Here is a 15986-nt window from a genome sequence, read left to right as displayed (position 1 = left end):
CAGGATATGAAACAATCACCACTGCTATTTCTGATACTTTCATGCATGTCCCATAGTAAGAAGTTCCCCTGTGGTGGTTCCTTTATTTGTCAATAGCCGCCTGTTACCCAACTTGCCCAAGCAGCTTGGAGGAGAGAGTGCATCTTTCTAAGAGCTGTGCAAATAGGTGGAAGAGCATGAATGGGATGAGACCAGTTAAAGAAAAAGGGTCTGAGGTCTCCTCTACCATGGACTGTTTCCCTCCCACATCTGCACAGCCCATGCTGCCCCAGTAGCAGGTGATGGGAGCATCATCAGTGAGTTCCATGTCCTGTCCATGTCTCACATAGTTTGAGGGGACTCAGAGCATGTCCCGCAGCCATGACAGCACTGCGGGCACCAGCACGGGTAACAGTGGTCTAGACTCTCAGAAGCTGAAGCACTTGAGTTTCCTCCTCAGTTTAAGGGAAGGGACAGCTGAGACGGGGTGTTACCTCCCGGAGGCGCCTATAAGGCCTATAAGAAGACACACTTCAGGTGCTATAAGAAGACACTAAATGATCAATTTAGATTAGACAGTTAAATTTCAAGGGCTATTGATAGGTGAGGCCTATCATTGCTAGGCATGGAGATGCAGAGAGCTAAAAGAAACATGGAGACTTTGTGACCCTGAAAATGGGGCAGAAGGAGCTCCAGGAGCAGGGTGAGGAAGAAGATACCACTTAGTAAGACCAGAATCAGATTAACTGAGGGGCAAGGGCATGGGCAGATAAGTGGGATGTCCAGGAAGAAAAGAGTATGCAGTCTCAGCAGGAGAGACAGTATCGTAAGGACCACAGACAAGAAGGAATTACTGTGTTGTACGGGAGAGAATAAGAGCTCACAGATCTCTGAGGGCTAGGTAAGGGATGTGACCAGGAACTGGGAAGAAGCCACCAGCCTACACACAGACTGCCATGGAAGTCTACCAAACTCTGTCCCTGGGGAGGAGAGAAAAGGCCTGGCAGGGAGGTGATGGATGCTCTGGGAAGAGCTGAGGGCTGTCCAGCTGTAAGGAGATGTTCCATCTCTTCTCAACAGGGAAGCAAGCGCATTTCTGGGAAATGTCACCATTTCATTATTTTGAAGACATCATCAAGTGGTGATGTCTTGGCAGATGCTGCCTGAAAGTCAGTGGAAGGACTATCATGTAGAGAGGAGCAACCCAACCGCACCACTAGCGCCTCTGCACTCCTACCGCAGCGTCGGGCACTGACTCATTGTGTTTCTATTAAAGGGACCAGCTATAGACCCAGGCACCTTCTGTAAATAACCTGGTGTTTTCCAAATATCACTCCGATGCCCCATGGTGTGTGCAGCCCTCCGCCAGCCGTGGCTGGTAGAAGGGGAGGGAGGGCAGCCCATGGCCTTCCACCAGCCATGGCAGGTTAGCCCCACGCACAGTAACTGCTCTGCTCCACAGGGTCTGGAGGGCAGCGTGGTCCTGGACTTGCATAGGAGAAGTCCCAGAGGTGGCCCACCCTCAAGGAGGATCCTACTGGGGCATGTGGTGGTGTACCTGCCCCTCGCCCTGCCTGGGGAGGAAAAATCTACCCCATGGAGCAAATGTGGCCCTTGTCAAGCTGAGCATCACCCCCTTCCTGGACACACCGTGGCCAATCTTGTTCCCCTCCCTCCTTCCCTTTGCTATTCACAGAGGAAGCACCTCACAGGCTTCAGTTCAGACCTCATTGCCCCTGCTGTTTGTCAGCTTCCTTGTCCCCAAATATCCTGGGAGGCTGAGGAGAGAGCCTGCCTCCTCAAGCAGGGTGCCGAGCCAGGCAGGAGGTGGGAACCCGGCGTTCAGACGGACACTGGCTGGACCAGAAATCAGCTCTGAGCTAGTGCTGGCTCACTTGGCTCCTCTGTCCGGTTGCTCAGCCTCTGAGCTGTTCCCTGTGATTGAACCTTCGAGTATTCAGGGGTCATGTCTTGAGACCTACAGACATCTGGTCCTGTCCTGCTCCCAAGACACGTGGTGTGCGTAGGGCAGGCAGGAGAAGCACTATTTATGGTGCAGAAATGTTCTGATAAAAAACAAGTTTTATTAAAAGAGAAGAATTAGTTGGAAATTTACATTGATTATTCAAATGTTTTCAGTGAGGTATTTTTCTGTTTCAGCCGGCTGAAAACCTTCATGCTTTTATACATTTGATGGCAAGCAGATGCCAAATTATTCTGGACTGTCAGGGACCATTTTTTGATTAATCCAAAAAAATTTCTCAGTTTAGCTGAGTCAGTTTAGGATCAGTTTAGCCTAAATATTGTGTATTACAGGGGCCAAGTAAGGGCTGAAACTTTTCTACTGCTGAAAGACAAAAATAACCCCAAAGCCAGGGTGTTTTCTTCCCAGGGGTCTGTTTTTTCCTTAAAAATCTGCCAGAAGCCCCCACTCTGCCGTCTCTTTGCTGGCTGGAGGTGGGAGGCTATAGTCATATCAGGAATGCCCTGAGATGTTGCAACATTCTCCTAAGAAGCATTTCCTTACCCACTCCTCTGCATTCCAGTCATTTTGAAGTGAGAAAGTAATTTCTTCCAGCTCTTCCCCCTTTTAGAAAGAGGGGAAGCTGCATGTCTCAGATGAAGGACCTGGGAGGTGCTCTGAGATGGAGAGATGGCCATGGAGGAGTGGGCTGGAGCACATCAGCAGGAATTAGGTTCGTAGCACAGCAAAACGGTGGTGTAAGGTGGAAGTTTTCCCACTGTGTCTTCAGCTGGTTTCAGGATCCATGACCCAGCCTGTGGTATCCCCTTGCCCCCACCACTGTCAGGCAGTGCTTGGAGTCAGCAGTTCGGGCTGCCCAAAGTGATGTTGTACCAAATTACATAGAGGGATATGATAGAAGTTTTCTGCCAGTCCCCAAAAAGTCCCAGGAGAAAGTGCTAAGTAAAGCAAATGCCTAAAATAAATTCGGTGATAACAGAAATAGGGAAATTCTCAATCTTGAATGAAAGGAGAACCCTGAAAAAAAGTGGTGAGACTGGCTGATGTAAGTTGCTATTTATATCAGGTTTTAAGTTTAAGCTGGATTTGTCAGGATTTGTTAAGAAAAGGAAGCACTTAAAAGTGTCCTGAGTTCAGAAATTGCCTCTAGAACAAGCTCTGCTTCTACCTGCAGCAGTCTCCATCCTGCCCTGCTCAGACCTCAGGCACCAGTGTCTTTACATCAGTGTCCAGAAATTTCACCCCCACCATTCTTGATGTTTCTGGAGAAATCTCGGAATTTTTGAGATGACATCATGTCCTGGAACTGGCTCCTGTGGGAACCTGTGCCTGTGACTGGGAACCATCTGTCTCCACCGCATCGGATGAAGGGGAGAACACGGCCATCCCAGCTGGGCTGCGTTGCACAGGAGAGCCCTTCACGTTTCCCTGAAATGTTGTCAGGGCAGGAAGATGTTCATAGATGATAAGAAAATGTATCTCATTGAAGGTTCAAACTTCCTCTAGTAAGGGCATTTTCTGAAAAATCCCTGGGGAATACTATCACTTTCTAATGGCTGATGCCTCAAATTATTCCTGGCCTTTATTTTGAAACAAAATAAACATAAGAGAACTAAGTGTACAGTATTTCAAAGCAAATTAAACTGAAATAAAAAAGCCTTCTTGCTTCACGCTCCATCCTTGGCATGACAGGAAAAGAAAAAAACAGGGAAAACTTGAGTTTTACCATTGTTTGAGAAGTGGCTGTGGGGCTGTGCTCCAGGCTCGCCCTGACTCCAGGGGCAGGGGCATGCCTGACCCACCCCCCTCAGCAACCCTCAAACCCTGCAAATACATGGCAGGACCAGACGAAGTGTCTCTGCTGGGGCTGTATCCTCTGCCCTGGGCGACATCCCACCTCACCTGAGCCCTCCAGAAAGAACAAGGAAGACCAGGCTGGAAATTCAGGGCTCTGCTGGGATGAGGAACAAAACCAGTTTATAAATTAACTTACTGGGCCTTGTGTGCTCATCATAATCAAGCAAAAAGGAAAAGAAGCAAGCCACAAAGTGATTGTTTTAATTTTCAGCAGTGCTCCTGGAGCCCAGCTCTCCAGGAGGTTTGAGTGGGCTGCGCAGGGTGAGCGGCTGTGGCCCAGGGTGCTGCGGGGATGGCCAAGCATCATGAGCTTCCTCTGCTCACAGAGGGGACTGACACCAGGGTTAGCCTTTAAACTTGTGTCAGGGCCGGTGCCACAGATGAAGGACTTCCCTTATGCATGGGTCTGCTGAAGACCCCGTGTCCACCAGGGCAGGCTTTGTCTCTCTCTTTGCAGCATCCTGGCAGAGATGTATCTGGTGTCGGTCCCCACCCGGTACCGATGGGAGTAGGAAACTCCATGGGAGGTGTGAGCTTTCCAGCTGCAGTGGTCATGCATGGAGACTGACAGCAGAGCTCGGATGTTTACTAGAGTCACAATTTATTTTGAGCTCGCTGCAAGGCTGCAAACCACTTCCCATGTGTGTGGGCTGTTTGTAAGTTAGGGCGCTCTGCAGTGCCTCTGTGAAGGGTAGGTCCCATCCCGCTCCCTGTGATGCTGAGGCTTTTGACATCCCAGATGGGCTTGTGCCCTTCAGAAGGGCCATTGTCTGGTCCCCCTGGCCAGCATAGGCTCTGCCTGGCACCCGCATCCTCTGGGGAGAGAGGAGGGCTCAGGGAGCTCTGGCACCGCTTGCCGTCATGCCATGGCTCGGCAGCCTCCCCATGCGGCCTCCTGCATCTCTTGGGGACAGTTTGCAGTTTGTGAGTAGGAGTGGAGGGGAGCTGGACTTGGTCAGGGATTGTCTTTGCCCCAGGTTGTGAGCAGAGGGACAAGGCTGTGACACCCAGGGCACTGCAACTCTGTTCCAGGGGAATCCAGCAGCATCTCCCAGATGGAGCACCCACACCCTAGAGCTCGCATCCGCTTGTGGACTTCTGGGCAAGAGGATCGAATGGCTAGCAGGAGTGACAGGGACAGGATAATATCCCTTTACCTGCTCCAAGGTCCCTCTGATGATGCTACTGCTGGGGCTGGGATGGTCCCCACAGGTTAGTGTACCCCCGGGCGAAGGCAGACAAGGCTTCCCTATCCGCCCGGGGACAGCCCTCACCATCATCCAAGCAAAGTACCAGCTACCCATCTGCCCTGGGGGTATGTGCTTTGTGATCTCTGGATCTTGGTGAGTGCAGGACTTTGGGGGGGGCTTGAAGGAGTCCCAAAGCCTCTGAGCTAATCCTTGTCACCATCTATCATAGGAGACGAAGACTCAGCACCCGCTATAACATCCTTCCCTACAGTCTTCCTCTTGAATAATTTAGCTTTCTTTTTCTATCCTGCCTGCACCCAAACAAATCTCATGCCCCAGTCTGGGTGAGGCTAAAAGGATAAAAAATAGGCACGTTTCCAGGAATAATAAAGGAAGCTTGTGAGAGGTCAGCTTATAGCTACTTAAACTGCAGGAACTGTGACAGCAGAGGGCTCTGGGATTTGACAGAGAAAGGGAAATCGGTGTACAGAAACAGAAAAACGAGAACAGAAGCTGCCCTCGGGAGCCAGCGAGGGCGAGCTGCCCGGGGAGCAGCCTGGCAGGAGCCCGCAGCCGGCGCTGCAGCCAGCGACCCGAGGCCAGAGCCCTGTGGCAGGGGCTCAGCGGTGCAGAGCAGCTGGGGAGGGAGAGGTGTCCGTCCCCCTTCCCGGAGGCTTCTCAGTGCTCCGCAGGGAACGACATCGCAGCTGACAAAGGGCCGTTTTAACGCAAAACAGCTTTGTGCGATGACACAACCAAGCGACTGCAGCTGCAGCAGCTCTTTGCAGACCCCCCTCCTCCAGCTCTGTCAAAGTCATTAACAGTAAATGAGGGCTCTTTTCCTTCCACTGACCATGGCAGGGCTTCCAGCTGGAGGACAGAGCTGCCTGATGCGGATCCCATCGCAGCCCCGTGGCACGGTGCCGCGAGCGGGGCTGCACTGGGTGCTGCCGGCCCGGGGGCTTGCTCCTTGCAGGCCGCAGGCTGGAGAGCAGAAGCTGTGAAGTTCCCATGAGCAAAGCTGGTGTTAGCCACAGAGCTGTCTTTCTGCAGCCGCAACCTTTCTCACCCGGCAATGCACCACTGGCAGCCAGCCTTCGTCATTTCTTCATGCACATGCTGAGCTGCAAGCACAGAGGAACATCAAACTCCCACTGTAGGTTTCTGCATGATTTATTTCCATGGCAAAAAGCCATAATTTGGTTTTGCTTTGCAGTAATTCAGCTGAAAGCTATGGCCACTTCTTGTTATGACATGCACCTCTGCCCAGAGCTGCTCAGACCTACCCAGGGAGAGCAGAGCTGGTCCTGCCAGGGCTTGCTACCAATCCAGCAAAATCCAACACCTTACCCGATACCCGAGTCAGGACTTGCAGAGTCTTTGGCACCAATACAAGCACCCCCTCAGGGTGAGCCTTCAGCCTGCCACAGCGGACTGCACCAGTGTCCTGGTTTGTAACTCAGGAAAAGACCTTGCAGTGAAGCAGGAGTAAGTGTGGGGAGGAGCAGGTCATCACCTATGCCAGGGGCCTTGAACCTTATTTTTGTCCGTGCTGGAGAGGAGCCAGTTTGTGAAGGATGGTGTCTCCACTTGCAGCTCCAGGGTGTTCTAACAGGGGATTCATACTTCTGGGGATGAAAATCCAGGCCTGGGAGACCACCTGCAGGTCTGAGCATCCTCTCTGCAGTGGAGGGGGGCTTCGACCCCAGCTGCACCTCCAGGCTGTGGCAGGATGACAGGAAACCCCAGATCACCCCTCTCCTTGCAGAGCTGCTGCTCTGCCCTGCACCCCAGGCAGGAGCTGCCCTGAGCCAGTGACCTGACAAGGCTTGAAAGTCTCTTCCATGCCAGGCAGGTTTTCCACCACCCATTTCTCACCTTTTTGGGCAGAAACCCCATCTTCTACTCAGGTGAGCTTTTGGAGGTAGTGGTTCAGGCTGACAAAATGTCTCCAGTGTGGCAAACCACCTCTTCCAGTGAACTCCCCACTCTGCTGGGGGCTGAGGTTGAGGGTGGCAAAAGATCCCCCTGTCTGCAAAGACCCTCCAAAGCTGGGTGAGATCCTGTCATTTGGCTGCTTTTTGGAAGCCTGTGACTGTTAAGGTGGCTGTGAGTAGTCAGATGCCTCACCAACCCAGTAGTCTTCTAAGATGAGATGGCTGGCCAGGTGGATGAGGGCAGAGGGATAAGCAGATGCTGCTTCTTTTGACTTTAGTGAGGCTCCCATACCATCCTCATAGGCAAACTGATGAAGTATGGATTAGATAAATGGCAGTGAGAAGGACTGAGAACTGGCTGAATGGCTGGGCTTGGAGGGTTGTGATCCATGGCACAAAGTCCAACTGGAGGCTGGTTGCCAATGCGGAACCCCAGGGATGGGTACTGGGACCAGTACTGTTTAACATCTTAATGACCTGGATGATGGGACAACATACCCTCAGCAAGTTTGCTCATGACACAAAGCTGGGAGGAGTGGGTGATACACCAGGGGGATGTGCTGCCATCCAGGGGGACCTTATCAGGCTGGAGAAATGGGCTGACAAAAACTTCAAGTTCAATGAGAAGTGCAAAGTCCTGCCCTGGGGACGAACACCCCCAGGCACCCGTAGATGCTGGTGCTGACCAGCTGGGAAGCAAGTTGGCACAAAAGGACCCTGGGATCCTGGTGGATATCAAACTGGACATATGATCTTGCCACAAAGAAGGCCAACAGCCTCGTGGGCTGCATTAGGAGGAGCACTGCCAGAAGGTCAAGGGAGGTGATGTTTCCCCTCTGCTCAGCTCTGGTGAGGCCGCTCCTGGAGTGCTGGGTCCAGTTCTTGGCTCCTCAGTGTGAGAGACAAATGGACATACTGGAGAGAGTCCCGTAAGGGCCACGAAGATGATTAAGGGACAGGAGCATGTCTCCTAGGAGAAAAGGCTGAGAGAGCTGGGACTGTCCGTCCTGGAGAAGAGATGGCTCAGGGGGATCTCATTAAATTGTGTGTGTGGGGAGCAAAGTGGATGGAGCTTGACTCTTTGCAGTGATGGCCAGTGGCAGGACAAGAAACAATGGGAAAGTCTATTTAAATACCTTTATTACTGAACTGAACTGAAAAAACCACTTTATTACTGAATACTGAAACAGGTTGCCCAGAGAGGTCGTGGAATCTCCATCCCTGGAGATATTCAAAGCCCATCTGGACACAGTCCTGGGCAGCCTTCCCAGCCAACCCTGCTTTGAGCAGGGGCTGAACTGGACAATCTCCAGGGGTGCCTCCGGCAGCAGCTCCTGCCTGGTCCACGTTAAGCCAAGCACCGCAGGACTGGCGGGAGCAGAGCACTTTGGGTAGCACAGAGCCCACTGTTCAGCCCCCGCTCAGCTCCATGTGCTGCGGTTTATCAACCTCTGATAAGCACCGGTCACAGCAGCACGAGACTGCTTTGGAGCCTGACTGTTGTTTTTTGTTTTGTTTTTTTTTTTTTTTTTTTTTTCCAGAGTTGCATAATCTTAGGCGAACATTGTATCTTTTGCTATACAGACTCAGGGAAAACCCCTCCTGTGGTTCAGATAAATAGTTCTGTTCTTTGTGGCCCTGCCACTTGGCACATTTTAGTTTCCTTTTGATTTAATAAAATTGAAAATGAACACTGAGTCAGAGCTCAACATACTTGGCTCCAGTGTGAACTATATCCCATTCTTTCTGACTTTCCTTTTTTTTCTTCCCTAATACCCTTCAGCTATTTCACTTTCGTGTCATCCTCTGTCATCATTCTGGAATTTCCACTTGCGCTTCTCCCGGCTGCCTCCAGAACTCCCTGTTAAAAGGGAGCTGAGTCCAGCTGCAGCAGTCTGAGCCGCGTCTGTCAGAGCTTTGGGTCCTGCTCCCACTGCCCTCACCCTTTGGGAAGATGAAGGTCTCTGCAGTCATTTTTGTTCTTGTCATTGCAGCCTCTTGCTCCCAAACTTTCTCTGGCCCAGGTGAGTCCCACTTTTTCATTTGTGAAGGAAGAACAGATCTGAGCCTTTTTTATCATTTCTCTATTGAGTTCTCCTGGAAGATAACTGTGAATTTTTCAGCATTTGTACCACTCTCCATTCTGCACTGAAAGGGACAGAAGTAGGGATCCCAGAATTAGAAAATCCATCCATGCATCCATCCATCCATCCATCCTGGGCTCACAATACTTATTCCTGCTTATAGTTTAGGGGCTTCAGTCTCTGTCCTGGGGCTGGAGGAGGTGGGGAAATGAATCTCTGAGCAATGATTGGGTGGGAATCTCGCCCAGCACCTGACATTATTGTTCCTGGCATTGGACCAGACGAGACCCAATGTCCATTTCAACCTTAATTATTCTGTAGTTCCTCACTCCCTTCCCTGCCAGCACAGCTCCCTGAGCTGATGGGCTGACTGCTCCCAAGGCACAGCCCAGCAGATGCTTACATTGTCTCTCCTTGCCTCTACCAGTTGGATCTGACCTCCCAATCTGCTGCTTCTCTTACACACACCACAAGCTCCCGCAGAAGCTCATCCTGCGTTATTACAGCACCAGCACCAGCTGCACGCTGCCGGCCATCGTGTAAGTACCAGTGCTGACTCCTGGGTGCAGACAAGCTGTGGCAGTGTGGGGACAGCCACTGCGGGTTGTGTGTGTGTGGGTGACAAGCTCTGCAGGGTGGCTGGAGGCAGTGGGGTCTGTAGGAACAGAGCCAGGTGAGGGGAAAGGGCTTGCACGAGGACTTCCAGGGATGCTCTTGTGCGGATGCCCAGTGATGTTCCTGCAGGAGCTGAGGAGGCAGTGTGGGAAAAGGGGTGGGAATGGGGAAAATCACAGCTAGCCACTGGTTTCAGCATCAGCTTAGGGCACAAGGGAGAACCTCTTGCAATGCCCCAAATCTGGGATCCAGGCTCTCCTAGGATGTAGGTCTGAGCAGAGATCTAATATGTCTCATCCTTGTTCCACAGGTTCATCACAAAGAAAGGCCGCCAGGTCTGTGCCAATCCCAGTGACACCTGGGTCCAAAGTTACCTGCAAAAGTTGAAGCAGAGCTGAGCAAAGCAAGATGGCAAATGTAGCCGCTATCGTGCATGAGTCGCATGATTCTGAGCTCCTGTGACGGAGCAGGACACTGAGGCAACCGGAGCTGCACGAGCCCACGTCATCTGCAGGTGGCTCCAAGGGGCTGCTGGAAGGCACCACGGGACACCTCGTGTTGGGGTGCTGCTACTTGCCCTTGGCTTGCACGGACCAGTCTGCAACCTCATCCCTCTGCCCTGACCCCTCTGCCTGTGGCCTGGGAAGGCTCATGGGACTGCACCTCTATTGTTCTTATATTATTTTTAAATTTCCTTGAAAATTTCAGGAATTATCATATAGGATATGCAGTACTTTGTTCTGTGGATAATAATACTATTTATGGGAGGGTGGGAGGGAGGATATTTATGGGAGGGAGTTTCAGTGTTTGATGATGGGTAACTCTGTCTTGCACATGTGAAATCATGATTCTGGAGAATAAAGAATTTGGACAAAACCCCTGCTTTTTAACCTTTATGTGCATCTGTGTGATGTTCACCAGCACAGAGAGAGAACCTCACCCTGAGCCTATCTGCGTGATCTACATGACATGTGATGATGGGAAATGGTTTGAGGCAAAACCATAAAGTTTCCATACTGCAGACTTATGAATATCCTCCGACACCTCATTTCCCCACCACATATACCCCTGCCTCCCATATTCTCTACAGAATTAGACGTGTCTGTATGCACATATGGGCCTTTTGCATACAGGAATATGCTCTCCACACACCCCAGGCACGTCTCATATTCTTGCTTGCTGCTCCCAGCCCCACACCCCACACCCCAGACTGGTCCCTGGGTGTCCTGTGTGTGCAGTGGGATGGTGATGGGACACATTGCTGTAAGGGGTAAAATCCTGACAGAGGCTTTGCATGGGGAGCAGGGACAGTGGCTCATGGTGAGGTGGGAGGAAGTGGGGGGCATGGAGCTACTGCAGTGCTGGGGGTCCCCTGGGAACTCTTGAGCTGCTCATCTGCCCTCGTGCTGAGGATGCTGGGGCACAGAGCAGGGCCAATTCCCTGCCCATACCGACCTCCACCCAACCATTTCTGCTAGTTAAGCCCCCATGGGCACCCACATGCACACTGCCAGAGGCCCCACAGTGTCTCTCCTCACACCAATCTGTTCCTCCAAGACATCACCATACCTCTGCCTGCCAGTCCCTTGTGCAGCTGGGTCCTGCTGAGCTGCCTGGGGAGAGGCAGGGACCCCAGCTTTCTTTCTGACCACCCCAATGGGGGTTGTTTCTCACTGTCCCACCTGTAGAACAAAGGGAGAGATTCAGCAATGCTGCAGGGGAAGAACAGCCACCAGCAAACCTGCTGCAGTCATTCCCAGGATGTGGCTTTGCGTGGGAACATGAATGAGAGGGAGCAGGTCCCAAGGGTACAAGCACAGTGCTGGGCACTTCTCTGCTTCTGCACATTGGGAAGAAATGCCCCCACAGCAAGGTCACCAAAAGCTGGTCTGGCCTTGCAGCCGTCCTGTTCCAGTCAGTATTTTTTCTTCCTAAGGCAAAAAAGGCCTTTTCTTATTGTTTCATTTCTTTCTGCTGCTATAGGTCAGACTTGACAATCCTGAGGCTGGGAAAGCACCTCCCCATTGTGATTTCCCTCTAGTCTTGTGTTTTCTAGGCTGGAAAGGCAGGAAGATTCCCGGGGCACCCAAGGAACAGCATCCCAGCAAAGGGCAGACCCAGCCCAGGCACCACCATGTTGTGTCCCAGGAGATAGTGCTGGTGATGGGGAACCATATGGGGGGCTCCTCTCCAGCTCCATGGGGGTGGCTCTATGCTGGGAGGATGATTTGGGAAAGGCACAGGATCTTGCTCACCCTTGGCAGGGTCCCTGCGCTCCCCTGGCACAGCAGGGTCCTAGCAGAGAGGGTCAGGTCCAAGCAGGGACAAGGTGGGTCAGCATGTTTGCAAAAATCTTGTCTGACTCTATGGTCAGGGCTTACCATTGTGGGGGAGAGACAAAAATCTGCAGAGGGGTGTGTCCTGAGCAAGGCTTCCCCACTGTGCCGTGAAACACGGAAGCAGAGAGGGGCCACTGCACGGTGGAGTGGATGGACAGGGGCTGCTGCCTGCAGGTGGGCAGGCCAGGAGCCTGGGAAAGGAGTTCTGGGGGTCTCCCAACCCCCCCACCTGCTGCAGGCTCAGTCGCCTTTTGTGCTGAGAAGCTGAGCTGGGTGCTGCAGAGGAACTGCAGGAGCCCAAACCAGTCCCTGATGTGGGGCTTGGAGCAGTGCGAGGGGACGGAGGATGGACATCGTGGGGAAAGGGAAGGCTGAGGGGGGTCTGAGGTTTGCTGAGGGTGCAGGGGACAGGCTGGAGAGGCAGGACTAAGTGCTGAAGCTGGCTCTTCTCCGGACAGTCCCTGGCTGGGAGCCCAGGCACATGTGGGAATTTCCACCTTCATCCTTTCTGGTTTCGGTTTCCTTTCTGAAGCTCCAGGAGCAGCAGCCAAGCCAGCCTGCTCCAGGAGCCCTGAGCCCCCTTTTCCCAGACCCATCTCCCCTGGCATGAGCCAGGCAGCAGGAGGGCAGGTCCCTCTGCGTGGGGACTGTGGCAGCTCAGCCTGGGGGTCCCGTGCCTGCCTGTGCTGCCTGTCTGTCCATGCTGGTCCATGGGGATGGGGTGGCGGGGGGCAGCACCATGGCGAGGGTCTGTAAGAGCAAAGGAGAAATTGTGGGCTCAGGGGTCAGACGTGCAGGGAGCAGCCTGCTCACAGCCTCCCATCTGCTGACAGCTCTGAGCAGGTGAGGGCAGCCTGGAGGGGACACTTGGACAAGCTGGGAGAGCTGCTGTGGGGGGATATACTGCAGAATCCAGGGGATGTGTCGGCTTCTCTCGATGGCCCGGTCTTGAGGCTTGGGGCAGCACCAGCCCTTTCTTGCCTACTGCACAGAAATCTGCTCGGTTATAGATTAGTCCCTGTCCCTGACACCCTTCTCCACATCAACTCTGACAGCCCAAATATCCCTTTCCTGCAGGTTTCTTTGCTCTACAAGCAGCTCAGGGACAACTGTGCTGCAAAATGGGGTGTGAGTTGGGATGGGCCCCACCATGAGACTGCATGTGGGACACAGGCGCAAACAAGCGTGGAGCCAGGTACCAAGTCTCAAGAAGCAAGTCAGGACTCAGCAAGGCCAAGTGATTCACCAGGCAGATCTGAGCTGAACAAATAAGAGTGAAGCAGAGAGGCAAGGGAAGAGTTTAGCTCCCCAGCTGCCTGCTGGAAGGTGACCATTGCTCAGCCATCAGCTTCTCGTGTGCTTACAGAGGGAGACAAAAGCCATGGCCAGCTGCTCCCATGGGGCCTGGCAGGTTGACTCCGCTGGACTCCATGAACCACAGGCTTTTTCTTCAGTGCCTGCTGTGTCAGAAGACCCTCATCGTGCCATGGGCAAAGCACCTGATAGCCTGGTTTTCTCTGGTCTTTTTGAGAGCATGAGCCCTGTGGCTGTCCCCTTTCTCCCAGTGAAGCTGGGAGAAGCACTGGGAAGGGAGGTGAGCCATGCAGACCTTCAGACCCAGTGGCTGCACTGTCTGCCTGCTGGCCCCTGTTCCTAACCTGATTCTGCAGCTGCCCCCTCCACCAGCCCCTGCGGGGCAATTCTCACCTCCTCCCGCTCTTGGCCAGTTGTATTAACATGAGGAGTGCAGCTGTGACAATTTCTAGCTGACCTTGCTGAAGCACCTGCTATATTAAAGGATGTACATCCTGACATGGGCTCTCCCTGCAGCTCTTTGGTAGCTGGTGGTTTGAACTTGGCCTCATGGCTCAGCTTCTTTGAGTTCTGTCTTTCTGACCTACACTGGCCATGTTCTGGCAGCTCCATGTCACTCAAGAACCTTTTCTCCTAAACCCACCCATTTATACGTCCCATCACTGGTGCTTCCCTGACGAAAGTGGGGACTGGATGGATCAAGGCTAAGCACAAACATGGTCTGTGTGTCTGCTTAGCTCTTGATGGGAACATGAAGGTCTCGCTGGTCGAACGTTGCTCTCCTTGTTGCTGTCCTCTGCTCCCAATCCTGTTCTGCTCCACGTGAATCCACCTCTGTCTTTGGGTTGTTTTTTTCTCTCCCGGAGGAAGAAAGGCTCATGATAGTGACCTGTAATGCCTGAGGAACAGGCAATCCCAGCTGCCTCGGTGCCTCAGTTTCCCCAAAGGCAAGCTGGGGACCCCTGCACCCCTGCCATGCCCACCCTAACCGCCCCCCCCGAGCCAGGGCCCAAGTGGTAGCTGCTGAGGGGCTCTTCCCTGACTCCTTGATCTGGAGCGTGGCCTGCTGGGAGTGCTTATTCTCAGTTGGTTGTACACATCCATACTGTGTCACCTCCTGGTCATATATATTCAGTCCTGCACCGCAAATCTCTTCCAGCTGTCCCTGACACTGCTGTGTGCTGTTTCACATGCACTTGGCAGAAGCTTTCCAGGAACCACATGAAGGTCTATTTCTACGCCACCAGCAGGTGCCAGCAGCCAGCTGTTGTGTGGGTGTGGGCTCTTACCTGTGCAGGAAACCTTCGGCTTGGCCCCACAAATCTTTCTGCCTCTTGGGACCAAGAATGGGACTTGTTGGGGTGTTATCTGGGATTGACCACCACTCGGTCCTGGCAAGGAGAGATGTTCTCCAGTTGCAAAGAGATGGCTGAGAAGGCCCTGTCTGTGCTGACGCTGGGATGAGCCCAGTGGAGGGAGGATGAGAGGTTGTTCCTGGTATCATGTGTGTTGCAGCCATGTGAGCATGACAGAGAAAGTGCTCCCGAGTGAGGTGTTTATTGTGCAGCAGAGAAATAGCCAGAGGGTTCCTGCCCCAGGAGACACCAACCACATGCTCTGCAGCGGCCACTTGGATCAGAGGTCTGTGGTCCTCCCTGCCTGCAGCAAGTTGAGGCAGAGCCAGGAGTCTGGCCCAGGGACCTTCTCTGATTTCACAGCACCTGCCCTTGGCTGGTTGCCTCCACACTAGGCAACAGTCATGAAAAGGACATTCCCAGCCCTGGTGCGACAGTGCAGATCTGTGGTGGTATACCCCTTCCCCACAACAAAGGTTTCCTGGTCCTCCCCACTTCCAAGCTTCATAACCAGGAAGAAACATCAAGTCTCCTCTCACCCTGACACTGACTGAGTGAAGGCATGTGTGAATTTTTTTGGGACACACTGAGATGGCCACCTCCACTTGGTGACCCAGTGCTCCAGTTCTGGCCCCTGGGACCCCAGGGCCACCCCCAGTTTCTTCCACTCCTCTTGCAAAGGAATGATTTTTTGTGTCATGGACTGATGAAGGGTCTGGATCACATGAGGCGCAGCTGAGGGGACTGGGGGGTTTAGTCTGGAGAAGAGGAGGCTGAGGGGAGACCTCCTGGCCCTCTACAGCTCCCTGACAGGAGGGTGCAGAGAGGGGGGATGAGTCTCTGGAGCCAAGGAGCCAGCGCCAGGCCCCGAGGGAATGGCCTCAAGCTGCCCAGGGCAGGGTCAGGCTGGCTCTGAGGAAGGATTTCTGTGCAGAAGGGGCTGTTGGGCGTTGGAATGGGCTGCCCAGGGCAGGGGGGAGTCCCCGGGATCCCTGGGGGGGTTGAAGAGTCGGGCTGACCCAGCGCTGAGGGATCTGGGGGAGTTGGGAACGGTCAGGGTGAGGGTCATGGTTGGACTGGAGGAGCTACAAGGGCTTTTCCAACCCAGATGGTTCTGTGATCACCTCTTGCTCATCACAGTCCTCTGGACAGGGAAGTGGAACCTGTGTCCCCAACAGGAGTACTGGCCCCATTAGCCCACCTCACCCAGCCTGACTCTGAAAAGTCACGCTCATGCCTCAGTTTCCCCATCTGTAAGTGAGGGATAGCAATGCTTAAAATCTTTCTGTGAAGTGCTCAAGGAGCCACTGTATGAAAGCAAAACAACATGAG

The 15986-nt window shown here is 53.1% G+C and overlaps 1 protein-coding gene across 1 annotated transcript; it reads left to right on the top strand.

Annotated features, from left to right (window-relative positions):
• The first annotated feature begins 8840 nt into the window (after nt 1-8840).
• Nucleotides 8841-10408, top strand: LOC141968343 (C-C motif chemokine 4-like). Its single transcript, XM_074922928.1, has 3 exons — nt 8841-8971; nt 9459-9570; nt 9957-10408. Exons 1-3 carry the CDS (start codon nt 8902-8904, stop codon nt 10042-10044), a joined length of 270 nt encoding a protein of 89 aa, XP_074779029.1. The 5' UTR covers nt 8841-8901; the 3' UTR covers nt 10045-10408.
• Nucleotides 10409-15986: the final 5578 nt, after the last annotated feature.

The sequence above is a fragment of the Athene noctua genome, chromosome 19 (genome assembly GCF_965140245.1).
Source record: "Athene noctua chromosome 19, bAthNoc1.hap1.1, whole genome shotgun sequence".
NCBI classification, from domain to species: domain Eukaryota; kingdom Metazoa; phylum Chordata; class Aves; order Strigiformes; family Strigidae; genus Athene; species Athene noctua.
The sequence above is the reverse complement of the archived record's forward strand: the minus strand, read 5'-3'. Positions and strand labels throughout refer to the sequence as shown.

What these genes read in the sequence shown, in the direction of transcription:
- LOC141968343 (XM_074922928.1), top strand. Translation starts at nt 8,902, where the DNA reads ATGAAGGTCTCTGCAGTCATTTTTGTTCTTGTCATTGCAGCCTCTTGC. An exon ending in CCAAACTTTCTCTGGCCCAG is followed by an intron (nt 8,972 to 9,458) that starts GTGAGTCCCACT and finishes TGCCTCTACCAG; the next exon opens with TTGGATCTGACCTCCCAATC. An exon ending in TGCACGCTGCCGGCCATCGT is followed by an intron (nt 9,571 to 9,956) that starts GTAAGTACCAGT and finishes CTTGTTCCACAG; the next exon opens with GTTCATCACAAAGAAAGGCC.